Source organism: Hippoglossus hippoglossus, chromosome 15 (genome assembly GCF_009819705.1).
Source record: "Hippoglossus hippoglossus isolate fHipHip1 chromosome 15, fHipHip1.pri, whole genome shotgun sequence".
In the NCBI taxonomy this organism is placed as follows: Eukaryota; Metazoa; Chordata; class Actinopteri; order Pleuronectiformes; family Pleuronectidae; genus Hippoglossus; species Hippoglossus hippoglossus.
The window spans coordinates 16,307,759-16,334,345 of record NC_047165.1 but is presented as its reverse complement, the minus strand read 5'-3'; the positions used below and the strand labels follow the sequence as shown (position 1 = coordinate 16,334,345).

The following is a 26,587-nucleotide window of genomic DNA, read 5'->3' as shown; positions in this document are numbered from 1 at the left end:
GTTCACGGCTTACTTTACACACTTGTTCATGCAATTAAACTGTACTGGAATAGCAATTGCAATCAAATCTGTTGCAGTGGTCAGAATTGTTCTCAGTTTTATTGCTAAGATCCAATTTCAACCTTACAAATAATACAGTTATTGTGAGATGGTGACATTGCTCAGATGTATTCTTAGTTTTGTTGTATAGTGTAAATGTGAAAGTAAAAGGTGAAATGGCCATTAGGTGTTATGCACATATACAAACCGAGACCAGGCTCAGACAACTCTCACAGTCAATGGTCAACACTCCACAGGGCAGATTATGTGATACATTTGAAAAGATCACCTCATACCACGAACAAAACATTTAATCACCCTGAAAATTACAGCTATCAAGTTGTATATGACGGCACAGAGAGGGCAATGAGTGAGCAGTGGTGGAAAGTGTGTAGGAGTCAGCGTGTGAGCATGTGGTGGGCCGGGGTTACAAGGTCTTCTCTACACTGTCATTACTGTGTCCACGCACTCTGCAGCACACACACATACACGCACGCAAGCGCGCATACGCACACAACGCACACAACGCACACACAGCTGCAAGATAGACAGATGCATCCTTTCAAAAATAGACAGAAACTGTATGTGTGGGGTAAATGTGCCTATGTTAAAATGGCTACTCTTGTGCATGTAATCCAGAGGCTTGTGGCTCCTGCAGCCGTCCAACAGTCTTGTGCTTTTCTGTGCTCTTGAGGCAAGTAAAATTACCCCCATACATCTTCTGCCTGTGACATATTGATTGTAAGCCAAAGGAGAGGCTATCGTCTCATCTATGGTGTTAGGCCATTTGTTGGACAAGACACAATTGGAAATTCATGTTGAACAAGACACGATTGTTGTTGGGTTATGTGTAAACATAAGTGCTTATCTCGATTACCTTACCTTGTTATTAAACTCCAATTTTTAACAAACGGAACGTGCAGAAAACACAGAGACACACTCAAGAGTCAGAAAGAGAGTCTGGCTAAAGTTTCAGTTTCCTAAACACATTCGCATGTTGAGAAAAGAAGAAGCTTAGTGTTGGAGACAAGGGCGATTCTTTAATGACAGCAACAGTTATGGTGATAAGAGATACAGAACCAGAGAGGACGGAGTAGGAACCTGACGCCTTGGACAGAGAACGAGAAAAACTAAACACTGTGGAATAAAGAAAAAAGAGACACTGAATGTGCCTTATTAAAACTGGATAAAACACATTGTATTGATATCAAATGGTAAGTAGTTTCATTTTTCTAGTCTTGATGACCACTCAGATCCCTTCACAGTACAACTTATGAAATTCACCCATTCACAAACACATTGATACAGTGCATCTTTGTGCTGCACATTCTCTGACACACATCCCTCAAACACCACTGGCACAGTAGCGTCATACACAACGGTTATAAACGAGGCCCCAGGTGTTTCAACATGCTTTAGTGAAGAATTGTTGAATATATGCAACCTGTGTAAATATTTCAATTACCATTACAATGTGTGTGTCTGGGGATCACAACTTATCTGACTCTAAAGCTGTATTTTAAGTATAAGAAGAAATCAAAAACGCATTTTTTTGTTGTTGTAAAAATGGAAAAACTGGAGCACCCAGGGTAAACCAATTCACTGACAGTGAGAAACTGCTCATCAACCTAGCATACAAATAATAATAATAATAATAATACATTTGATTTATGGAGCGCTTTTCATAATACTCAAAGACACTTTACAAATGTTGAAATGTATATAAAAAAACTACACACACAAAAAAAACATAGAGCCCACAACATACATCAAACATTAACAGCAGGTCTGAAAAGGTGAGTTTTGATTTGTGATTTGAACATTGTGAGATTGCAGCAGTCTCGGATGTTTTCGGGGAGAGAGTTCCAGAGGGAGGGGGCAGCTACGAAGAAGGCTCTGTCGCCCCAAGTCCAGTACTTGGTCCTGAGTGTATTGGACAGGAAGTTATCATCAGAGGAGCGGAGCCGACGGGATGGAGTGTGGTGGTGGAGCAAGTCGGTGAGGTAGGAGGGGGCCTGGTTATGGAGGGCTTTGTGAGTGAGGAGAAGGACTTTGTATTGGATGCGTTGTGGGATGGGGAGCCAGTGGAGATTCTGGAGAACAGGGGTGATGTGATCACGGGAGCAGGAGTGGGTGAGCAGGCGAGCAGCAGAGTTCTGGATGTACTGTAGTTTACTTAGGACTTTGGATGATGTGCCATAGAGAATACTGTTGCAATAGTCGATTCTGGAGGTGATGAAGGCATGGATCAGAGTTTCAGCAGCAGAGGGAGAGAGTGATGGGCGGAGACGGGCTATGTCTTCTGGGTGGAAAAAGGCAGTTCTGGTGATTTGGTTAACGTGGTGTTCAAAGGAGAGGCTGCTGTCAAACATGACTCCGAGGTTGCGGATGTGTGGGGAAGGAGAAAGAGTGGAGTTGTCGATGGTGAGGCAGAAGTTGTGACTGGTTTTAGTGAGGGATTTGGGACCGATGATGATCATATCCGATTTGTCAGTTTGAGGAAGTTGATTTGCATACTTGATGTAATATCAGTGAAGCAGTTGGTCAGAGTGGAATGAGTAGCAATCGTGATGGATTTAGTGGAGATGTAGAGCGGGACGTCATTGGCGTAGCAGTGGAAGAGGAGACCATGTTGACATATAATATTACCTAGGGGGAGCAAGCAGAGGATGAACAGGAGAGGACCAAGCACCGAACCCTGGGGGACGCCTTGGAACAGAGAAGCAGTGGAGGAGGTGCAGTTGTTGATACTGATGAACTCTTGTCTTAGCTTCTCATTCCTTACGTGAAGTTGGATAGCTCCATCGGGGACACAGGGGACAACTGAGAAAGGTGGAGCGGGGGAGGTGTTCAGGTTGCTGTAAATGGTGTCAATTTTTGTTCGGAAAAATGAAAGGAAAGAGTTGCACTTGTTTACTGTGAAGGATTTGGAGGTGTTGTCTCTGGGTTTGAGGCGTTTGTTTATTGTGGAGAAGAGAGCCTTGGGGTTGGAGGAGTCAGGGTGTACGAGGTGTGAGTAGTAGGGGGACCGGGCTGAGATATGAGCATCTTTGTATTGTTGAAGGTAACCAAGCAATTGTGATATCTGTATTTGTGGTCTGTATTTATATAGCGCTTTCTAGTCTTGATGACCACTCAAAGTGCTTTACAGTACAGTGTTTTGCAATTTACCCATTCACACACACACACATTCCTACAGTGCAACATGGGCAGCCTTTTTTTTTTCTATGAGGGGAAATTTGGGGTTCAGTGTCTTTCCCAAGGACACTCCGGCATGCAGATGGGGAAGACTGGGATCGACCCGCTAAACTTTTGGTTGAAGAGCGACCACTATTCCTCCGTCAGCAACAGCTGCCCCTAATTTATCTAATTTACATACACTTCTGACAGAAGACACACAGGTTTTACAACCATATTATGCTACCGTAGAAAGCTGCCAAAACAAATATAAGCACAAATATTCCTGCAGCAATCCCTATATTGTCACGTAGGCGTCTATGATCAATGTAGTCCTTGATGTGGTTTTGAATATATGTAGCAATGGTGATCTCCAAAACTGGATCCTCTGACAAAATCCGATCCCTTCTTGTAAATGGATATTCCACCTCCAGGCGTTTCAGCACAGCTTTTGCAAAGGTTCTCGCTTTGTAAAACTTCATATGCCACGACCCAGTCCCTGAGAGTCCATCCATAATCTGGTCCACCATACGTAATGAATATTCCTTACACTTGTCCTTTCCCCAGACCTCCAGAGTGTGGCTTTCTTCCAGCATCTTGAGTATCACCATGATGGCAAACAATCTGCACTGGCTCTCTTTCTGGTCTTTCGGATCATGGTCTTTCGGATCATGGCCTGTTTCAGGCATACGCTGAATTCTTGAACTTAGTGACTTTATAGAAATCTTCATTGTTCGGTTTATTGGCTCTCTGTGTATGTACTTATACTTGTTCTTAGTTAGGTTTATTGGCGGGTGGCAAATTTAAACTCTAACCTATATAAGCTCAGATGCCTTTGATCTGAAATATCTTAGATGCCCTCCGTTTGGTCTTTGATGTTTCCTCTTCTTCTTCTTCTTCTTCTTATTCTTCAGATGCCAACCCAGTGAAACTGGACCCTGTGTATAAATACTGAAATGAATTCCAAGATTCTGCCTAGTAACTTGGTGTGGTGTGGCATAGCTCAACGGCAGTGTGTTGGCCTTGAAGTCACAACGTCTCTGGTTCGACTCCGAATACTAACCCCATACCAAATTACTAGGCAGAATCCTGGACTTATCCTCAGTACTTATACATAGGGTCCAGCATCAACGGCGGATAAGAAGATCCTGAAGAGACAATTGGGGAAATCTCACTACCCAATAACATTGGTTCCACACACAAACATCACACTGTTCTTGTGCATGACTGCCGGCTCTCTCCTGGACCCTGCTGATTAACAGCTCTCCTTTTCAGGAGTTCAGAGCCCCATCACTATGCAGGCGCCATTACCTCCGCCCCCTCCACCTGTCAGGTGTCCTTGCCTGCCTTAATTGTGGTGGAGGAGCATGCAGGTGGGTGTGGGTGGCACGTGGTGGGGGTGAATGCTGGATGAGCTGCTGGATGCTGTCCCTGCCTCAGTGTGCCAGACTTGCATCACAGCTCATTTCTCAGCCTCCTCTCTGCTCCACTGTGCTCAGCCAAGCCTCTCAGCAGGTGTCTCTCTCTGCAGAAGAGCACTGCCACTGCACAGGGCGGCATCTCCGCGCTCAGACTAGGAGAGGCAGCCAGTCACCTCCACAACATCACTACTGACTGTAGCGTTCAGTGGGATTCTTATGTCCTAATGTCTGTTTATATCTTATCTATTTATTCAATATGTGTCATTTCGTTCAGTTGTGTTTAATATCCTAATGTCTGTTTGAACCATATGTTTACATCTATTCTTTTATACATTTTTGTAGGAACCGATAGCATTTTAAATTGCGTTCGTGAGCTGGATGCAACATAATTTAGTTTGACTGTGCACTTGTCGTATAATCTGCATGACAATAGAGTGAATTTGGAATCTTGATACCTGTGAGATTTGAAGAAGATGGCAACTTGACGGAGCCTGATCACAATTATGTTTGTTTTTTAAGACGAACAACACTTCACTTTTTTTTTCGAATTACAAATTGATTTAGTTTTGTGAGCACAGGCCAGGCCACATCCCATGTGGAATTTCTTGTACACAATATTTATTTAATTAAACTCCTTGAGCTTGTCACAGCTTGACAAACAGTGGAAACCACATTGGCATTTTGTTGATTGTTCCCTAGCGGTGGTGTTCACATGACTGACCATGATTAACACATGAAAACCAACAATATAATCATGTATGTTCTCCCACGCTGCTAATGACTTCACCAATTAAATTTGAAGAAAGAAACTGCAACATAAAATATAGTATTTATTGGGCGATACAGTGGCCAGTGAATCTGGTTTAGCAGTGCCCACCCATTTGGGAATTGGGAATTCTGACAAGGTCATTTCACAAACATCCACTCAGGAAACAGAGCAGGAGTTTCTATTTCACACACAAGCAGCCTGAGCGTGAGGAGCAGGACTTACTGTGAAGCAGCAACAGTTTTGAGCAGGAACAGAGTAAATCTGCACGCAAGCCGGGGCTATTTGAGAGAGACGACAGGGTTTTTTAGGTAAACGTTACAAAAACTGAACGTGAAATAAAGAAATAATGCTCTCAAAGTGCTCTTGAACTTAAATAGGAAACAGACTCCTTAAGATACGGAATAACTTTATATATTTGAGGTACCTGACTAATTCTATTTTATCAACTGTTATGGCTTTTATGTATTTCACTGTGACTACAGTTCCTTCTTAAGAGATGAAGGTGTCCTGGTGTAACTGCTTTCAAGATAAAGAGGCTGCACTGAGTACTGTCATCAAGAAGGAATCAACAAAGGCACAGCTGGAACTCTGCTGCTTCATCTTTTGAAGTTAACACGCTGAGGCTGGAGTTTTTCCAAGCAGTTATGAGGGAAATGTGTCATGTGTATTTGATGCAATATTTTATTTTGGTGTTCATGGTTCCAGAGCCAATAAGAAAAATAAAAAATAAAAAATATACTGTAATGAGCATTTCCAAATATTTCTGTAACTTTTGTGCACACATCAGCTTGTATTTGTGCTGATTTCTACATTATTTAATCATGAAAGATTAATTGAGGAGTAGCAGAGTTTGTCGACCGTAACGCTGATTGCTGTGCTACTACAGTCATGCTAATGTTTTCCTTTTCTGTGGAAATGTGTGACCGCGCAATGACAAAGTGTGAGACAAAGGTGATGTTGACGCTGTGACAACACCATCATTACCCCCCTGCTCTCACTCCTACCTCTGATTGTGTGAATAACACATTACATTTTCTGCTGATAAATGGAGAGAGACTGTAATTAAAGAAAGCAGGAAGGCATTCGGGCTAATATAGAACGACATCCTATTTATCATATGGGCTGCTGGACCAGGATGGCAGATAAATCAGACAATTGTTGGTTTAACATGTGTGCTCTGTCACCAGTTGTCAATGTTGTTGTTTTTTTAACACAGCAGCTTCAGTCGAGTGCTTGGTAAACGCACTGGATGGCTTTGAAATAACAAAATATTCACAGCGTAAATGCAAATTAAATTTCCTCATAATTAATTGTTAAAAAATGTGGAGCAGCATTAGGACTTCTCTTGTACTTGTATCATCGTTTTTTTATGTCCATACACTAGATTTCTATCCCGCTGCTGCTTGTGGATGTGGTTACCAAGGTAACATCTCTAGTGGCCTGCAATTTGAGAGTATGGTGCCCTGTAATGTTGCCTCCATGTTACCATAGCAAATTTCTCTGTTCTACGGCACACACTGTATGTGGGGGCTTAGTGGTCCAGTGCTCCTCATTGCAGCAAACACTAAGACAGTTAATTCAGGTTTATGGGAAAATCCATATTGTGGCAGTGGTTCAATGAAAGACTTTTTTGGCTATATTTATTTAATTCATTCATCTGTTTTTGTCTTAAAATCTTTTCACTTATCAAAATATAATATGATGTTATACGCAAATTAATTATTGCTATTACTTTTGAAAGTAACAATAGTGCTACCTAAGAAAATACTGTTACTAATACAAGGTATACTCCAGCAATAGTAATGAAAACACCAACAAAACACCATAAAATAAGAGAAAGAAAACTACCGTTGCATCTGACAGCATTTCATATCATTTGAAACTACTAGCAAAAAGCTAAATCATCCCAGCGCTTTAAATAGAATACCCACTGTGCACAGGCCCAACTAGACAAGGGGAGCAAAGGAACCGTATGCATTATACATTGTGCAAAGAGTGCATTACATTTATAGCCCTGTGTACTCTCCTGAAGAGATGACTTAACAAGAAAGCTTGTACAAGCATTTATTCTTGGTTTGGAGTGAAAGCCGTTGGTTTTTCAAAAAGCAAGGCTCTGGGAAAACATCTCTGTTATTCTAAAGCAGTTTCACTAATTTGAAATGCAAAAATATGTATGTTAATTCAATCCGGAAATATTTGAAGATACAGGATTATCAGCTCATTGCAAAAAGCTACATTGTCCATTTGTAGTAGTATAAGAACAGCTGGTGTATTATGTGTTTGACATTCATGCTTTCGCTGTAGATCTTGCTTCCAAAAGGTTCCTTGAAACGCAAAAAACAGTCCCGAGGTCAGAAGTCCAATCAGAACGGAAAAGAGCAATGAATTGCAAATTCAACTGTGGGTATACATTTGTGCAAAGCTCATTAAAAAACGAAATATGACCGTCAGCAGATGCATGAATTAAGCAAATTCTGCCCTTAAAAAGAGCAATGCGACTTTGCATTGCCCTTTTGATTTAAAGCTCAGAGTCTATGTTTGCTGTGGTGCAAAGTGAATGCTGTGGTTTCAGGTAAAGCAAACAGAGGTAGTAAAACTGTGGATTAATATATCATTCCTTTGGAGCATGGCTGTTACTTTAATAGAGACGTTGACTATTGCATATTCAAGTATGTGCTGCACTAGGCTGCATTAGCCAATCACGAATGCTGCGTGCTGCCATTGGCTGAGCTTCAGAGAGAGAGCCGTGTACTGTGCTTTGGCTGACGGGTGGAGGAGGGGGACGGGGGTTCTGTATCGTCTCTGCACTCTCCCATTCAACCTCTGTAGTCAGCAGAACGAGCAGCTGAGCGGAGCGGCACAGCATCCACGGCTACAGCATCCTGGAGATGTCTGTGCTCAATGGAGGAGAGGGAGGGGGGAAAAAAGAACAAGTGCCAGAGAGAGAAGGGTAGATCCACACGTGAAGCAAGACTGAGAGAGGAACAGCAAGAACAAAAGTGGCACAGGAAAGGAATTGAGTAAACACGCGCTGCCCGAGTGAGGACCACTGCAGCTGCACTAAATCTGGGGCTGTCAGGCCAACCCTCAGCAGAGCAGTGAGTGAAAGAGAGAGAGAGAGAGCGAAGGAGAAGAACACAGGATTTGAAGAGAGCTGATCGCATCACTCTGGACAAGCAGGGATGGGAACCCTGAGAGCTTCTCCATCAGCAGATCAAACTTCACTCAGGAAAAGTGCCTTCGGATCACCAGTCTGAGCCTGTCCCTTCAGAAGACGGAAGAAAACAAGAGAGTTAGTTCCCCCGAAAGGTGAAACCTCGCACAGGATCTCTGATCTACTGCTCTGCCAAGTTCAGCTCAACTCTCTGCCGTCCTCTTCCCAAGTCCCCCGTCGGTCCTCCCTCGCACCTGCCTGCTGCCGGTGAATGTCTTCTCTGCATGAACTCCCACTGCTCGGCAGTTGAACACACTCATGGTCGATGCCAAGGGAAGGAACATGAAATGTCTGACTTTCTTCTTAATGCTTCCCGAGTCAGTGAAAAGCAAGTCAAGTAAAAGCTCCAAGAAAGGGAATGCCAGCGGCAGCTCCAAGCTGCCTCCTGTCTGTTATGAGATAATCACTCTGAGGAGCAAGAAGAAGAAGAAGATGGCAGCAGACATTTTTCCCACCAAAAAGCCGGCATCCACCACCACGGTGCAACACTACCAGCAGCAGAACCTCAACAACAACAACACCATACAGAACTGTAACTGGCAGGGACTCTACTCCACTATAAGAGAGAGGTAGGTACAACAAACATCATTCTGCAGGCACTACAAAATAATTACTGTGGATCTGAATTGTTTTTTATCATCAACAGTTAATTCAGTGGAGATGATTTTGAAATTGTAATCTGAAAAGTTCAAGCATATTTTAATTGCCAATTTTCTGATCAGAACATCCATTAAATCCAGAAAATGTACCACTAAACACTTAGTTAAGATAATTACTCACGTGTACTGAGTCTGTGTGAGATGTTGTGTGAATGTGTGTGTTTGTGGGAGAGTATGGGTGTGTGTGTCTGTGGGAGAGGATGGGTGTGTGTGTTTGTGGGAGAGTATGGGTGTGTGTGTTTGTGGGAGAGTATGGGTGTGTGTGGGAGAGTAGGGGTGTGTGTGTGTCTGTGGGAGAGTATGGGTGTGTGTGGGAGAGTATGGGTGTGTGTGTCTGTGGGAGAGTATGTGTGTGTGTGTGTGTGTGTGTGTGTGTGTGTGTGTGTGTGTGTGTGTGGGAGAGTATGGGCGGGTGTTCCCTCTGCCCTGCCCTCAATCTGCCGGGGGTATCTCTGTTTACACCCTCTCCCGCTCCTGCAGACGTTGCTGCTCTGACATAACAGAGGGCGGACAGGCACCGGGTGTGTTGGATGTGCACAACAGGCGGAGGCTGCTCTGTGCTAAAAGCAAAATATTTACCTTGGCCTATCAGTAAAAGACCCCAGCTGTCCAGAGTAAAATGTGTGCTCGCCGACCTGGCTTTGTTGTCTCTCCAGAACATCATGGGGCTGTTTACCCACCCTGTGACATGTTCCACCATTCAATAATATATGAACGCAGCTTTATTGTTGGTCCCATTCTTTCGCGGCGGGGATTTTCCGTTCAGTTCATTGTCTCGTTTGTCTGTCTTTATGGAGATATAAAAGATAAGGTTGAAAAATGATTTGGCTGCGCGCTCTGTGGGAGATTTATGAGCCAATAAAAAGTCTTTGGTCTTTAGGACACTTTGAAACAATCATGAAACTCTTGTCGTCAGAAAAGCAGGAAAAAGAATATGTATGTTTTTACACAAACAACATAAAATGTGTTTTATGGGCTTTGATCCTGCTTTAATCCCACCACACTATCTTCAAGATATGCTTTCTGCCTGTTGTCTTTTTCTCCTCTGAAGTAAATGTACACAATAATGGGTTTTTCTCTGTTTATCCCTTTGTAGAAACTCAGTAATGTTCAACAATGAGCTGATGGCAGATGTTCACTTTGTGGTGGGTCAGCCTGGAAGAACCCAGCGGCTGCCGGGACACAGAGTAAGATTTCCATCCACCTGTAAAATCACGGTGTAGCAGGGAGGAAATGCATGTTCATTAACAGCAACCACCCTACTACACCCTGCTCATATCATATCAGCAAAAAAATTTAAAAGAATCTAACTCACTGCCGGCAGTAATGAAACTGAAATCCTTTGTGCTCCGCTCTCACTTCCGCACCATGTGTCTTTTTTCGAGACAGTCCTCAATTATTTATGTAAATGAGGCTGAAAGATAGAGGCACAGAGTGAGCGAAGGAGGAAGGGATATCCTCTTCAGCAGTCAGCTCACAGAATGGATCGCCTTTGTCTGGGCTTTAGCTCAGCGTTTTAAAAACCACACCGCAATTACTCAACTTTTAAACACATCCGACAGAACCCATTCACATTAATAAGGTATAGAGCAGGGTTGCCTTAGCGCTGCATTTCACACTCTTGAAATACTGTGGTACTCATTTACTTGATTAGATTGTGAATTTTGAAATTAATGTACAGTGAATTCCACTATTAAAATCTTTGGTTATCATGATTGGGCCCATACTCACAGGTTGATACCCTCTTATACACTCCTTTGTCTCTTTGTCTAGTCCATCCTCTGACCTCATAACTCTTTCAAGATGATCACATTAATGATTGATCACGGTTTATTGTTGTGATGTGATGTCTTCTCTAATTGAATATGATCCTGACATTCACATTAAACCCGATGGATGATTTGGGAGCCTTGAATTGGGCTTGGACATCCATTCCAAAATCTGCACTGTATGGCTCATCGTCTTTTTGTTCTTTATATGGGATCCAAATTTATTGTCTGTGATTGGAAGCTGCAGTGCATTTATAGAATGCCGTTATGGAAGGTCATTCTGGATGACTCGACTGCACTTTATGCTGAGACATTATGCCAATGGGATATAATGGCATCCGGCGCAGCAATCTTTCTTGTGTCCACTTGGCAGGAAGTCAGATAACAAAGTTGCAGTATATCCTTCCAAAAAGGAGGATGCAGCCAGCAGCTAAAACCAGCGATATACTGTATATATATGTATATGTGTATATCTGTAAAACACAATGGGTCAAGAGGTGGGACTAATCTTGTTCAAATATGTTTCATCTATATACTAGTCTCTTAATCCCAAATAAAAGAGGAACTGTCATTAAGAAAAGAAAAGAAACATGAATTTCAGTGAGTAACAACAACAACTGCATTGTTTTCAGACTAGAAAGCTTTAGAATGGATTCACTGCAATGCAATCACACAAGAGAAACTCTGTGTGCCTTTTTGAGAAAATATTTACCACCCACACACCCACCTACACATGCACATGCACACTCGTAGGCACACACACACACACACACACACACAACCATATAAACTAGACATGCGCACAAAGACCTAAAACACCAAATGAGTACAATTACAGGAATCACAGTCTTGTATACAGGGCTTAATACTGAAATAATTAGGGTCCTTATGTTGCATCTGATTTCATCATGAATTCAGATTAGTCATTAATTTCTGTAAATTGAACTTTTGTTGGACCCGGTTTCGGTTGTGTTATTAAGATATCCAGTTTTTTTTCCCCCCTTTTCTTTTATCAGAGGCAATATTTTTTCATTAGAAATCCGCCTCCTCCTGCTCCTCGGGCGAAATAGTAACTGACAGAGCACTGCTCATTATGTGGGAGACTTAACAGGGTCAATCTCTCAAGTGATTAGAATTGAAGGGTTGTTCAATATTCATGAAGATATTAGTGTTTTTATGTTAAGAGACAGAGCTACATGTGAACTATTTGGATTTACTACCTATTTCAAACTACAAATGCTTTTGTTGAAATGTCCCAAATTTCTTATGGTTTCCATGCGATATTGGCACCTTTTGTTTTTCCTCTTTTCCCTCCGTCAGTTTGTTTTCTCTTCTTCTTCCAACAGTATGTTTTGGCTGTGGGCAGCTCAGTGTTCCATGCCATGTTTTATGGTGAATTGGCTGAAAACACGGATGAAATCCTTATTCCAGATGTGGAACCAGCAGCATTTCTGGCAATGCTTAAGTAAGGATTCGTCTGTCTTAGCTCTTTGGCTGGCCCCGTTCTTGTGATGTTACAGTGCTTTCTTCAAAAGCAGTTTTTTTTTTTTACATTAATGCTCTTAAAATTCCATGTTAGTGAAAAAACAAGCTTTGATAAAACCGGTCTAAATCTATCCCTAACATGTCTTGGATAAGTCCTTACCGACCTTGTCATGTAGTTTATTCCTGTTACTCAGAGATATAATCTATTTTTGTCTATTTTCATTTCATTATACATTTAACTTTTCAGACTGAATTTGTCCATATTGTTCTCCACCTCCTCCTTGCTGTTCGCCATCTCTTTTTTAAGTAGTGTTTCTCTGCGTCCTTGCAGACAAGCTACAGTAGGTGCTACACCATTCTGTTGGCTGCTCTGATTTGCAGTGATTTCACTTTTTATAACAACAAATTGTCTTCAACTTGGTTGTGACCAAATCCTGTAATTTGGTCAGTTATTACAGTTATTTCATATCGATATTATTATAAGAAATGTCAGCCAACATGCTCACACTATATCGCTCTGCATATGATATGTTTTTGCTTCTTGCTCTTTGGCGTTTAAACTGCTGTCAATAAAACTAAGAAAGTAAAAATTTTATGTCAACAGGTACATTTACTGTGATGAGATTGACCTGAGCGCCGACACAGTGTTGGCCACTCTTTATGCTGCCAAGAAGTACATTGTCCCTCACCTGGCACGTGCCTGCGTCAACTTCCTGGAGACCAGCCTGAGTGCCAAGAATGCATGCGTGTTACTCTCCCAGAGCTGCCTGTTCGAGGAGCCGGAGCTGACACAGCGCTGCTGGGAGGTGATTGATGCCCAGGCAGAGCTGGCGTTACGCTCGGAGGGCTTCTGTGACATCGACGCCCAGACCCTGGAGAGCATCCTACAGCGAGAGACGCTAAACGCTAAAGAGATAGTGGTATTCGAGGCGGCGCTCAGCTGGGCCGAAGCTGAGTGCCAGAGACAGGAACTCACTTCTTCAACAGACAACAAGCGCAAGGTTCTGGGCAAGGCCATGTTCCTGATACGTATACCTACAATGGCTTTGGATGATTTCGCCAATGGAGCAGCCCAGTCGGGCGTGTTGACGCTTAATGAGACTAACGACATCTTCTTGTGGTACACTGCAGCCAAGAAACCCGAGATGCAGTTTGCAAGCGAGCCCAGGATGGGCCTGACACCCCAGCGCTGCCACAGATTCCAGTCCTGTGCCTATAGAAGCAATCAGTGGCGATATCGGGGCCGCTGTGACAGTATACAGTTTGCAGTGGATAAAAGAGTTTTCATTGCTGGGTTTGGACTTTACGGATCTAGCTGTGGCTCAGCAGAGTACAGTGCCAAAATCGAGTTGAAACGTCAAGGAGTACTGTTGGGACAAAACCTCAGCAAGTACTTCTCCGACGGTTCCAGCAACACCTTCCCGGTGTGGTTTGAGTATCCAGTCCAGATTGAACCCGACACATTCTACACTGCCAGTGTGGTTCTGGATGGAAACGAGCTGAGCTACTTTGGACAGGAGGGGATGACAGAGGTGCAGTGTGGGAAAGTGACATTTCAGTTCCAGTGCTCCTCTGACAGTACTAACGGCACAGGGGTGCAGGGGGGACAGATTCCTGAGCTCATCTTCTATGCTTGACCAGACCTGTGCACATGTATGACTGATTTTCAATGCACTTATGGAAAATTGAAAACGATCACTTTGTGAAGCGTCACTTTCTGTTATTTATTTTTGGTCACTACTGTGCTTAAAAAAAACAAAAACTGATTTGAGACGTGTGAAAGGGTCTTTGTTTGGTTTTGGATTTTGTAAACGGACCACTTGAGTAAGACCAGGTCTTTTTCAAGATGTGGGATTGCCGGATGAACAAAAGTTCTAAATGATGAAAAAAATATCTTGCACTAGACGTGCATGTACATATGAACATATGTAAATTCTGAAATGTATATGATGCCACAATTGAGGCCAACGCTGGCCACAAAGATATCTTATATGATGAATATGCTACAGTATGTTTATTATGTCTATGCTTGCATAGAATGCACATATAGAGCAGCAATACTTCACATTCTATAATCTTCAATGAGCATTTCCTGTCATGACTCAGTCTGGTCCACCAGTATAAAACAATAGAAGTCAAAAATGGCTGTATGATACTCAAAGCAACATTTCAAGGCCATGATTACAGTCAGAAACACTGTTTGTCCTGTTGTAGTGTGCAATACCCATTAGACATCTGTATGTGAGTGGTTTCAATTGAATCTGCAGCTTTTTGATACTTTGAATCTAGTAACAGGACACTTAGAGAGGGCTTGAGGGGTCTTAGAATAGGGAGCACTATATATAATGAGACACACAACCCCTACAGTATGTCTCTGTAGCATGTCGCTCTGCACTACACTCATCTCAGTCCACTCCAGTGAGGTATCATTTAGCTCAGTTTTATTATGTTAATGGCTATAGAATGAACTCAAAGTGACCATTCACCACGATGAGGTGGAGCGAAAGATTCCTTTGGTTTTCCGGCGTCTGTCTGCACTGCAGTACTTACGGCATGGGCAGATCAGTGCCGTTTCATCTGACGTGTGCTACTAATTGACATTGCGCCCCGGTTTTGTTTACAGCCAAAAGATCAAGGATTGATTTAATGTTAGATGCTTTTTATCTAATGAACATTCCTGACTCTGCTTTAAAAAACCCTGTGCACTCTGAACTGCTGAGCACTCCCTCCCAATGTGATCATACCGTGTCAGTATTTGCAGGAGTGTACTGCACATGCTACAGAATTGCACTGATGTTGGTTTCGTAATTGGATCAGTTTTGATTTCCTTTGTTATTTTCGAATTCATTTTTGATTCAATGTTGGCCGACGACAATAGATGGGCAAACTGAGTGTTCATGTCCCGTGTTTACGTGCTACAGTGCTGGGAGACCAACGAATGTGTATGATTGTTGATGATGCAAATAAAAAAGAACAATACAAGTGGTACATATTGGTTGTGTGCACCATCTGTAAAGCACAGTGCTACATACAGTGAAATTAGATGATGGGGACAGATGATGCCCTTCAGCACTGCAGTGATTTACAATGCCAAGGAGACCTGCCTGTTGATTGATGATTGCTGTCTCGATGCAACTTCTACAACATGAGTTTTGTCTCTCAAAAACTAACTCTATTTGCATCCCCCTGAACTATACAACCCGATACCCCCCCCCCCCCCCCCCCCCGCGCTCCCTAATAAGAATTTTTATAGGCTACAGCTTCAAAGAATGGCTTCTCGATGTGCAATCCCTTCTATGATAAACAAGCTTAGCAAACAATCGAATTGTTGAAACAACCTTGAGTTTTTACAGACTGCATTCATAAAGACCGGCTCCTAGACATGACCATCCAGTTTCAGGAGACAGAGAAAGAACGATATTAGGATCCCAAATGTCTAAAAAAAAAAAAAAATTAAGTGGTGAATTCCCAAAATACCACACTGGTTGTTTGACTGGCTGTCTGACTGCTGATAAGAAAAAGACGGGAAAAAAAGAGAATTTCATATCTTTGTCTCACAGACACCACTTACAAGTTGTGCACTTGTGTTGCAGCCACAGTTAAAAATTCCAGTCACAGACACACTTGCCCAAAAAACGGACAAAACAATAAATTAAAAAAGCAACTTCATCGATTTTTTTAAGTTTGACCTTATCTCAGCGGCTGATGTGCTGCAAAACTCGTGAGCAGGACGAGTCATTAACTGAATCTCATATCTCTTCATGAACTGTATGTTCAAAAACATGATCACTCTTGAGAGTTTATGGCAGGTACTTGATTACAGAGGCACTCAATAAGGCTGAAACCAAGTTTGACATTGCCAATGAGCATGAAGCCCCTTGATGAATTGAACTCAGTATGTTGGGGGACTTGGTGCTAGAGCACGATTTTTCATGATTGTGGCGCTAATGTTGTAAGCAAGATCATTAATTGCACTGGAGGCAGCAAGGGACTAGAATATGCCAGGAGTTAGAGTCAGGCCTGTTTTCCACAGACACAGACACAGACACATGTTTTCATTTTGCAAATGTAACTGATCTATAGCGGGAAAAATTACAATTCAGGTAGAGCTCAGATACTGTGAAATGTAAAAGGACAAGACACTTTCCCTCAATTTGTTCCCTCAGAACAATTCCTACACACGTCTACCTGACCTGACATTGTTTTGGTTTTGGTCACGGTGAGTTCAGAGAGGAGGGGTCCCGGCAGAAGCTCACTGCCAGAGCCGAGGTGGGAGCAGCTCTGCTCTGGCAGTGAGCTGTACAACCCCCTTCCAAAAAATACTGTTGATATAATACTTAGATTTCATTCATCATATGTATAACCATTCATCACAAAGCAGTATTATTCTTCCAAAACACTCTAAGATATCAATCTATCATTCACTAAATATGTGATGAGGCTATATACTTAGTGAGAGATGACAATTATTGAGGGAAACCAATTTTTAATTGCGGTGATGGAATGCAACTGAATCCTACAGGGCTAAAATGCATGATTAGGTAACTAATTAGAATTACTTTGTCAAAATAAGGAAACAAAAGATTTTGTATAATGAATTAATAATATAATAATATAATTTTCCTGTTTGATTTTACCACTCAAACTAGCTTATAATTCAACTGTTTACAGTATTACAGCTGTTATATTCACAATTAATCTTAAATGTAAATGGATTCTTTGTACAGTATAGAAACCTTGGAATAAACATGAGGAGGGAATAGGGGGGAAATGGACATGGTGGATACTGACTCAGACCGGGAAAATATTGCACAGGAAAGTCTCATTGAGGATTTAATTACTGTTCAATAAGAATTAAGGATGAAAAGATTCAGTCAGACTTGAGGGAGGACTGTGGATTACCACTGATCATCATTCCTAATGTCCTCTGAGATTGATCGCTCCAAGTGCAGATGAGTCTGTGAGCAGAGCCAAGAGGTTATGGTATCTTAGAGGGATGGTGCGGTTTCCTTACCCTGTGGTTTACATACTTTACACTCACATCACTGACTGCTTTGTGGGGTGCAGGGTTGAATTAAAGGGAATACAAATTCACCAAACTCCACCAGCACAGCTCCAACAACTGGGGGGGGAAATGAAATGGTGAGAGGAACCACGTTCTGTTTTTAACCATATTAGCCATCAGTCTGATCACTGCAGGCAATCCCAGATCCACTCCTCAACATCCCGATAATTTCCATCTGAGCAAAAATGTCAATGAATTAATAATGGCCGAAGAAAAGAGGAGGGAAACACAGCTGTGGGTTTAAAGAATTCATCAAAGAAAATAATTTAAAAATATGTTTTTTAATTCAACAAATCTCACAGGAAATCTCCAGGCCCTTTCCCCTTACTTCCCCTTAAACCATATGTTTCCTCTAAAGGTTTACATGTATCCGCATACTGTGCAGCGGCGATAAAAGTACAGGTTATGTTTCATACTGTACTGGGGCGTTCTAGGTGTAAACCCAGCCCATTAACCGTTACGAGAGCATCTGGCTCGGGCTGCTCAAGGTTAAAATGAATTGCTGTAATCCAGTCAGATGAAAAAATGTATATCGGAGCCCCCCCACTACTCTTATGGCACTAACCTGAGCCCACTGGCAGCCAGTGCGGCAGGAAGAAGGCAGGGGGTGAGAGGAGAATGGGAAAGGGTAGGATGGGGGGAGCAGAGTTAAGTGGCAAGCCTGGCCTGACTAGAATTCAGACGACACGGCCATTCCCTTGATAATTATCACACAGGTGATTAGCGGACAGCCAGAGTCAGCCATTAATCACATGTGAGAATTGCAAAAAGGTCACAGGGATCAAATCCAAGGTGCAGGTGGAGACAGAGAGAAGACACGAGTTTGACTGATTACAGCGGCCCTCCCTTCCCTGTCATCCACCATTTTTTTAAACCTGCGCCGCTAAAAAAGACCTGCGAGATGTAAAGGATATTATTTCAAAATAATCTCCTGTCTCAAAGCTGCTGCCTCCAGTCACATGCACGGCTGGGATGCACTGCGGGGAATCGAGCCCGGGATTGTGCGTCTCATTTATCTATTTATTTATTCATTGCTACCAGGCAGAACTGAATCGTTTCAACAGGCTGGAGAATTGAGGGGGCCAGCTTTTATGTTAGATTAGCCTGTTTATGGCGATGTTGCTCGGCTGCAGATGGATCAATACGGCTGGGATTTCGGGAGGTAAGCGCTCCGAGTATCAGGTGAATTATGATTGCTGAAACGCAGGAGAAAATACGCTACTGGAGGACAATGGGTGCTGTAGAGCCTATTCAACCCCCCCCCCCCCCCCAAAAAAGTATTGGACACACACTAACCGTAAATTGTATTATCTTCCAGTTGTATAGAGGTAAACACCCTGTTTACATAATTGTGTGTTTGTCCTATGAAATACGATCCCAGGCGGTGTCTGAATGCCGCACTGAGGCAAAAAGTAGTTCTTTCACGCACTGTGAAAACTGAATTTGTTGGTGATGCATTATGCAAATCAAGCTATTTATTCCCACAACTACAGTCTTGTATATCTGTCACCCACAGCCAATACGGGCGAGGCTTGATCAAAACCTTGAGTGTTGGCAGCTCCCCACTGAGAGAGGTGATGGGGGCTGAGCATGCTACTTTTTGGATGTATCGGGAGCCTCTATTCATACTGAAGCATGTCCTCTAAGGCAGCACCGTGGCTTTGATAGTATGGAGAGAGAGGTCCTTTCTCTCCCCGGGGTCTGATATAATGAGAGTGAGCTTACTAAACATGAGCTGCAGCTCCAGCCTGAAACAGCACAACAAACAGCAGTGAGTCAGTCGTACACATGCTCTCACTCTCTCTGGGTGAGCTATGCTAGGGGGGCTAATGGGTTTTAATGTGTGATGGAGAGTGATACACAGATGAAGAAAGAAAGCAGAGAGGGGAAAGGGCCGCGGTTTTACGTCCATTCATTCAGAACTCCCAACACAGGACATCCTTCCAGTTTAATTATTTCCTGTCGGCTCGGACAAAAGTGACTGATTTGAAACGCTTGCATTCAACTGTTTGCATTTGTAGGAATTTGAATAGGAATGTATTATTTGGTCACTGCCGGAATAATGGTTCAACTGCGCCCATTTCTCATATTGAGTCATTATCTGCTTTGGGATCTTATCACATGGCAGCGAGGTAATCAACAGACAATGCTCGCAACAAGGTGTTCCTTTTGTCAAACAAATGAGCAATATCAACCGGACGGACAGTCAGCACAATTCAACAATGCAGCAGTACAGAAATGCATCCCCTGTCCCCGAATACACATTTACAAGAGGGAATTTCATTTGCCGAATGCCCATTTTCGCTCAGTTTAACCTTAAAGTGACCGAACAGTTCCCCACCCTGGCAATTTCTGTCTGAATTATTGAGAGGAGTATAATAGCATCTATAGCGGAGCACTACTGCACCTGAGTTCTTTGAAATCCAACTGAGCTCTAAGAGCCGGCGTTTCTGGCCTAATTTAAGAGGTGGAACGCTGTCTCCTGTTTTCTCTGCCCTTTTTTATGTCCTGCTTACCACAGGGGGAAACCAGCCCCTGTGTCTAAAAGTTCAAACAATTAGCATCGTTCCAGAAGGCATTACCTAGGCAACAAAGCGTAATGTAAAAGCGCCACACAATTAATTACATCTCTGAAGCAGAGGCTCTGTGTTCAGGATGGAGGATACAACACAGCTTCACATTTCTATGATCCGTCTACATGAACCACCCAACAGCTGCACGATGAAGGCCTAACTGTCAAGAGGATGAAAATGATGTTGGCGAAGCACATAGTTTCCTCTCGACTTACCATTAACTCCGATAATTAGCCACAGCCGCCTCAACTGTCAGAGCTAAAAATCGGTCTCAAAGTCATCCTGAAATGTCCAAAGTTATTTCTTTATGTTCAACCAGGTAAAGTAAAAAAAGGCAGTCCGGGTTTACACACGGTAACATGAAATGACTGCCCTTCAACATTAGAATATAGGACATATCTTCTCTAAATGGCAGGTGAGGGAGTGGGCTCAATGCTCTGTAGCTTTAGATATTTTAGGAGATTTATAGGAGCTGCCATCAGTGTTCATCTAGCCTAACTAAAACTGTCTCTGCCTATGCTTTTTTTTTCTGAGCCGGGCCACACTATTCCCTCACTGCCCTCAATAATGGCCTCAATTTAAGCTTTACTGTGCCTTACCGTCCCCTTATTTTCACTTCCCTTTTGAGATACCAAAGCTTTTTCTCTTGCTCTGAGCTGCTGGAAATAATCACAGGACACGACATGAATAAAAGTCCTGCGTTTTGGGGAAGATATCTTCGTTTGTTATTGTGTGTTTTTTTTAGAGTCTGGCTCTAACTTTTACCACGAGACCGTTACACATGCTTTGTACAGAAGAAAGCCAGGTGTCAGCTCTGATAAACGCTGCCAACTCTACTGTAGGTGCAATGAAAATAATGAAATTATGTGTGAATGATAGATAAAGCGAGCATCAGACATTTGTTTGAAGCGCTTGTGCCAAACAAACCTGCTATCTGTTTGGCTGTGAGTAATGTGTGTGTGTGTGTGTGTGTGTGTGTGTGTGTGTGTGTGTGTGTGTGTGTGTGTGTGTGTGTGAGACGCTGGCAGGGAGTCATACATGTGCACAGGCGTGGGATAAACATTATGTAGTAATTCAGGGGAGGTAGAATATATACGCTTCATATGTTTTTTTCTTCACATGGCTGTGAAGGGAGGGGGGGGGGAGTCTTTGATTGACAGTGTGTGGGCAGATGTCATTTCAGTGGCACTTCCACTGAACCCATCATGCTGTCATGTTTATCCGCTGAATGGTAGTGGTGGGATGAAAAGTGTTTGTAAACCACAACATAACATTTTTTTACATTTTTGCTTTTATGTATTTCATACTAAAATCCGGGCTTGAAGTATTTGTTGCTGACACATTTTGCTTTTCATTTTAGAGTAGGACCATTCGCAGGCTATACACAGTGACCAAAACTGAACCCGTTGGATTCTCTGACAGATAACAAGAGCCCGATCGTAGAACGTGTATGAAGATAACCGACATGACAGCTCCTCAAAAATGAAGCCAAAGTATCTGGGTTGGCTGCAGTTTAGGTGATAAACTCCGCCTCCTATTGGATGGGACGTGGACCAAACTAAAAAGACATAATACACGTCAAATACATTTTTCTCAAAGATGGTTTCTGTCATTTTAGGGGTTTCTTATCACGCTAAAGTATGTTTTTGTTTTTTTTCACAGTAAGTTTGATTTTATTAGTGATGATATATGATGATGTAAAAACAACGATCGATCTGGTCCGTGTATCCGCGGCTCCTCAATTTCACGGCTTCATTTCCCGGTCGCTACTAGTTCTCCAAATGACTCTGCTCCAAAATAGCAGCGTTTGTATCTTGGATACTTTGGCTTCATTTCTGGATAGTGGAAGGAAGTGGTGACATGTTGTCTATCTTTATTTACAGTCTACGAGGCTGAAAGATAAGCTGTGATTGACTCCAGTTGCCCCTGCAGCCCTCAAAAGGATATTCAGTATAGATAATGGATGGAAGTTCTATACATTTGGCTGTATTTTTATTCTTTTTATTGTGATTTATAGTACATATTAAAGTAAAACTGCAAAATGTCAAGCCTCAATTACAAGGTTTGACAACAGCACCTAGGAATCATTGACAAATTTAATTTTTGTTTTATATATATGTCAGTCAGTCTGTAATTTTTTACTCCCTGGTGGTTTCTGCCTCGGCCCCAATACATGGGTAAGGTTCTAAAGATAACTTTTGTTCTTGAAGATCTTTACCACCCCCAAGGCAACTAGAGTCAAACGAGAGAGGTAATATTAACCAACCAGCAATGCATATAATTCTAACATAATTCCTTTTGCTATTAATTATTCTGTTGTCACCTAAGGCAACACAGAGCAGATAATGTAAGAATGGATTTGCAAGCAGCCCCTGCTAAAATACAACTGTTTGCAATTCTTGCAGAATTAGCATTCATGAATGGAAGGTAGAACAATAGAAGGTAGTTAAATATGCTCAAAATGTGCAAGGTCAGGAAATGTGCACCCGTACAGTTAGCAAGATACTATGTGAATAATTAATATCTTTCATCAAAGTACCAACAGTCGGTTCATTGAAAAGGCAAATCCTGTAGTTTCCTTCCTCTCTCACACATCTGCAGTATTCTCAGTTTACTGGGAAAATGAATTGGTTTGAACACAGGGTTGCCAGCTCTGAACAAGCCCCCGACCCCCCCCCCCCACCCACCCACCCCCCGCATCACCCTGCCCATCACTCTATTGCATAGAAGAGGCACATGAAATATCAAAAGGCCAAGTACGTCAGAGCTCAACAAGATTGGAGTGGAGGGGATTTTCCGCCCATGTGCAGAGCTGCACCTCCAGCAACACTCATGACCAAGGGGAGGAGGGGCAGCTGGAATCCCATTTCTCAATGATGAAATTCTTTTCATCATGCCTCTTTTGCATAACAAAAGGTGCATAAAATGCATTATATATTACAATGTGTAACTGCAAACCGCCGCAAGAACGCTGTCTTTCCAACGCAGCCCTCTGTTTCCAGGAATAGAAGTAAACTAGTCTGCACAATATCTGCCGCTGCCTTGGCGAGGTTCAAAATATCACCTCCCACCCCCGCCTCGACAACAAGTGTACACGAGTCTTTAACATTTAATGTGATTAGAATGCTCATGTAATTACAAAAGTAATTTATCCAATGACACATACAGTGTGAGGACTGCAGACAGTCTGCTGTTTCCTGATGTTGATAATTCCCATTTGAATGCATCCTTTCAAATTGCTGTAGCATTTAACTCTCATGAACCCATAACTTGTTTCTTCCAACCCCGCACACAGTTCAATGAAGCAGAGAGAAAGAGGGGAAAAAAGGGTTTGTAATATTTCATCAGAGGTCTATTATGCTGATAGAGGGGATGGGATGAAAAGAAGGGCCATTACAGCTGAGGATCCATGCCAGGTGTCACTCTAATTTAATCGAGCCGCTAAAGACAAAGAGGCGGCCTGAGGGAAGCCTCTCAATAACGGGCCTGAATGCAGATGACAAGTGGCACAGTAACCTGTGATTGAAGGGAGAGGAGGATTTCTGGCAGCATCACCCTGCACAAATTACTAGACTCAGTGGATTAAGGAGCTCAAAGACACCGAATGTGGTTTATTTTCCAGAATGACTAGAAATTACAAATTAAATGTTCAGAGTAACACATTTGCACACGACAAAAGCATCAACTAAGAGAATGTAGATGTCATCTTCCCTCTGAAATCAGCACATGAAGTACCACAGCTTCTAAACAAAGAGAAGAGACACTTTGTTTTCATGATACATGTAAATTTAGGACTTTTTCTTATATTTACTGGTACAGCTTACAAACTGAAAGCTTTTATAGAGTATCTTTACTCAGGATTGCCCACTACTACTGTAAGGGTAGATATAGTATCAGTGTCATTCTCGGGATATGAGATTAAATAAATCTGGGTCACTGCATTAGTCTTTTACAAAAATACCCAGATTGAAGTAATAGTTAGTTTCATTACTTCAGTTACCACAATCTTTACAGTAGGGCTGCACAATATATCTAAAATGTACAATCATCACGATATCAACATGCGGGATATACGTATTTGCATGTCAATATATTTGGCCAATCAGATGGAGCCCTACTGCCCTATAATAAATGTAAGATATTTAGATCACTGAAGTTCCTGTCCAGGGTTTTTCCTGCATAGAGAACTGTGAGCCACCGGGCTGTGGAGCTGTCCATGGTCCCTTTTTCAAAATCCATGCAAATAATGCTTCTCATTTGTTTTTGCAGTGTCTGCATAGGCTACTCACTGTATGAGGTCTATGTTAGCAGTGAACCCAAAGCAGAGAGACTTTAACGCTGTATACTTAAGCATTTGTTTATTTATCGCAAGTCATATCATCATCGCAACATTCAACAACGCTATCACATGTTTTTCTAATATCGTGCAGCCCTAATATACAGCATGAAAGTAAGCTTTCCTTCACTGTTAAGAATAATAGCTCTGAAGAAGACTTGGAGAGACAGCTTAAGTGTCTCTTTGTGACAAAATATTTATGACTAAAGTTTCATCAGATATAGGGATGAGGACCCTCCTATAACCACTTTAACTATATTGGCCTTGTAGATGCTGTGGCTCAGGAGGTAGAGAGGGCCATCCACTAACCAGAGGGTCTGTGGTTTGACCCTCAGTTCCCCCAGGCTGCATTTGGAAGCGTCCTTGGGTAAGATACTGAACCTCAAATGGCTCCTAACGGCCGTGATGAGAGCGTATGAATGGATGTGATACGTATATGAGCTGTGTATAGTAAGTGCCGTGAATGGGTTAACGCGACTTGCACTGTTAATGGTCAATACGACCGTAAAAGAGCTATATAAATACAGTCCATTCACCATTAGTAGATTGCAGCTCTTGAGTATTGAGATGGTTAGGCCACTATCGAGAGGAGGAGACAAGGAGTGGATCCCTCTCCAAAGAAAGAGCTTGGATGAAGAATTGTGGAACTGTGCGTTTCCATTGTGGGAAAGTGGTTAATGTATTTGTATTCTATGGAGATTCTGCATTAGATTCTGTTGATTTGTTTAAGGAAAAAATAAGGAAAAACTACTATTTAAATTTCGATGGAAATTGATGCAAGGATGGGACATAGGCCAAGAAAGAACCGGTGATATATTGGCGAGCATCCGGACAAAGCAATCATTTTTTTTAAACTTCAATTTTCACCAATTCCCAGGTAATAATGTATGGATCTTGGTAAAAAGAATCAGGCACATTTAGGGAACTGATCTTGTTATTGTGTAGATAAACTGGTCAAATGTCTGTTTGTGTCAATAACATGAAACAATATATTTCTTCTCATGTCTGTTTTTCTTATATTTGTCTTATGATGTTGCTTTAATGATTTGTATCAGCTGTTTGTTCATCCCTGCAGGTCCCTAGCTGCTATTTAATAAGGGTCACACCCACATGTCTTAAAAGCACTGAATAAAACTAAAGACTGAAACACGTCCATTTCTTTCTATCGCTGTGCATCAGCCCATTGATAGTGTTATACACTTATCTGTGAGTGCAAGAATATTTCTGTTCTGTTTTCGTTAGGTCTGTGGGAGGTAGAGCATCCGTGAAGGCTTCACTCAGCTCTTGATAAAGGAGACGTTATACTTTCTCTGTGCCATATTGGATTTATCAGTGGCTGAACCAGCTGTAATCAATCGCCTCAGATGTTTCTCTATCTGTAGCTGTGTATCGTTACTGTTTAGATCAAGCTAATCCCTGATAACGTCTGAGCAGATCAGAGGCTGCTGGAAACAATAGTCTCGGCGAGTAGCAGATAAAGAAACACGGGCTCCAGGTTTTTTGTGCCAAGGCTCCAGTGGTCACTGCTGCTAAATGTATCTTGATTGGAGAAAGGTCGGCTGATCTTGAAAAATTGCCGCGCACCGGTGAATGTGAGTGGAGTGAATGTACACACAGGCAGATACATTACATAAATTATGCTTAAGCAGTGCTATCCCAGTAATTCAGATATTCAATACAGCACTTCAGGACCTCAAGAAGATTTGCAGGATTAGAGGTTGTAAGCCGGGCCAGCTCGATATATTGATCCCCTCCCTCACTGAGAGCTGCATTCAATTTCCCAACAATTAGATGCACCTGAAGGTTAATATGGTGCTTTGTTAATCTCTTGTGTTGTGTTGTGTTGTCTAAAGCTAACTCCCTCTCTGTCCGTCTCTCCCTGTTTGTGTTTTTGTTTTTTTCTTCTTCTGCATATGCTGGTGCCACTCTTCCAATCTGTTTGGCTGAAAGGCTCGAAATCTCTGGCAAAGCACTATGATGCTGCTTCCACAGAGGTCATTTAGCAATCAGTAACGATACTAATGCATGAGAGGAGTGACTCTCTCCCTCAATATTGCTAGGTAAGTACTCTAGATCATTT

General features: G+C 42.3%; 1 protein-coding gene and 1 long non-coding RNA gene across 2 annotated transcripts in view; one reads left to right on the top strand and one right to left on the bottom strand.

Annotated features, from left to right (window-relative positions):
• The window catches only part of LOC117775667, an 84,007-nt gene that overhangs the window by 12,596 nt on the left and 44,824 nt on the right, over positions 1-26,587 (bottom strand). The window lies entirely within an intron of this gene.
• On the top strand, positions 8,190-15,521 carry btbd3b (BTB (POZ) domain containing 3b). Its single transcript, XM_034609005.1, has 4 exons — positions 8,190-9,189; positions 10,376-10,466; positions 12,395-12,513; positions 13,138-15,521. Exons 1-4 carry the CDS (start codon positions 8,879-8,881, stop codon positions 14,168-14,170), a joined length of 1,554 nt encoding a protein of 517 aa, XP_034464896.1. The 5' UTR covers positions 8,190-8,878; the 3' UTR covers positions 14,171-15,521.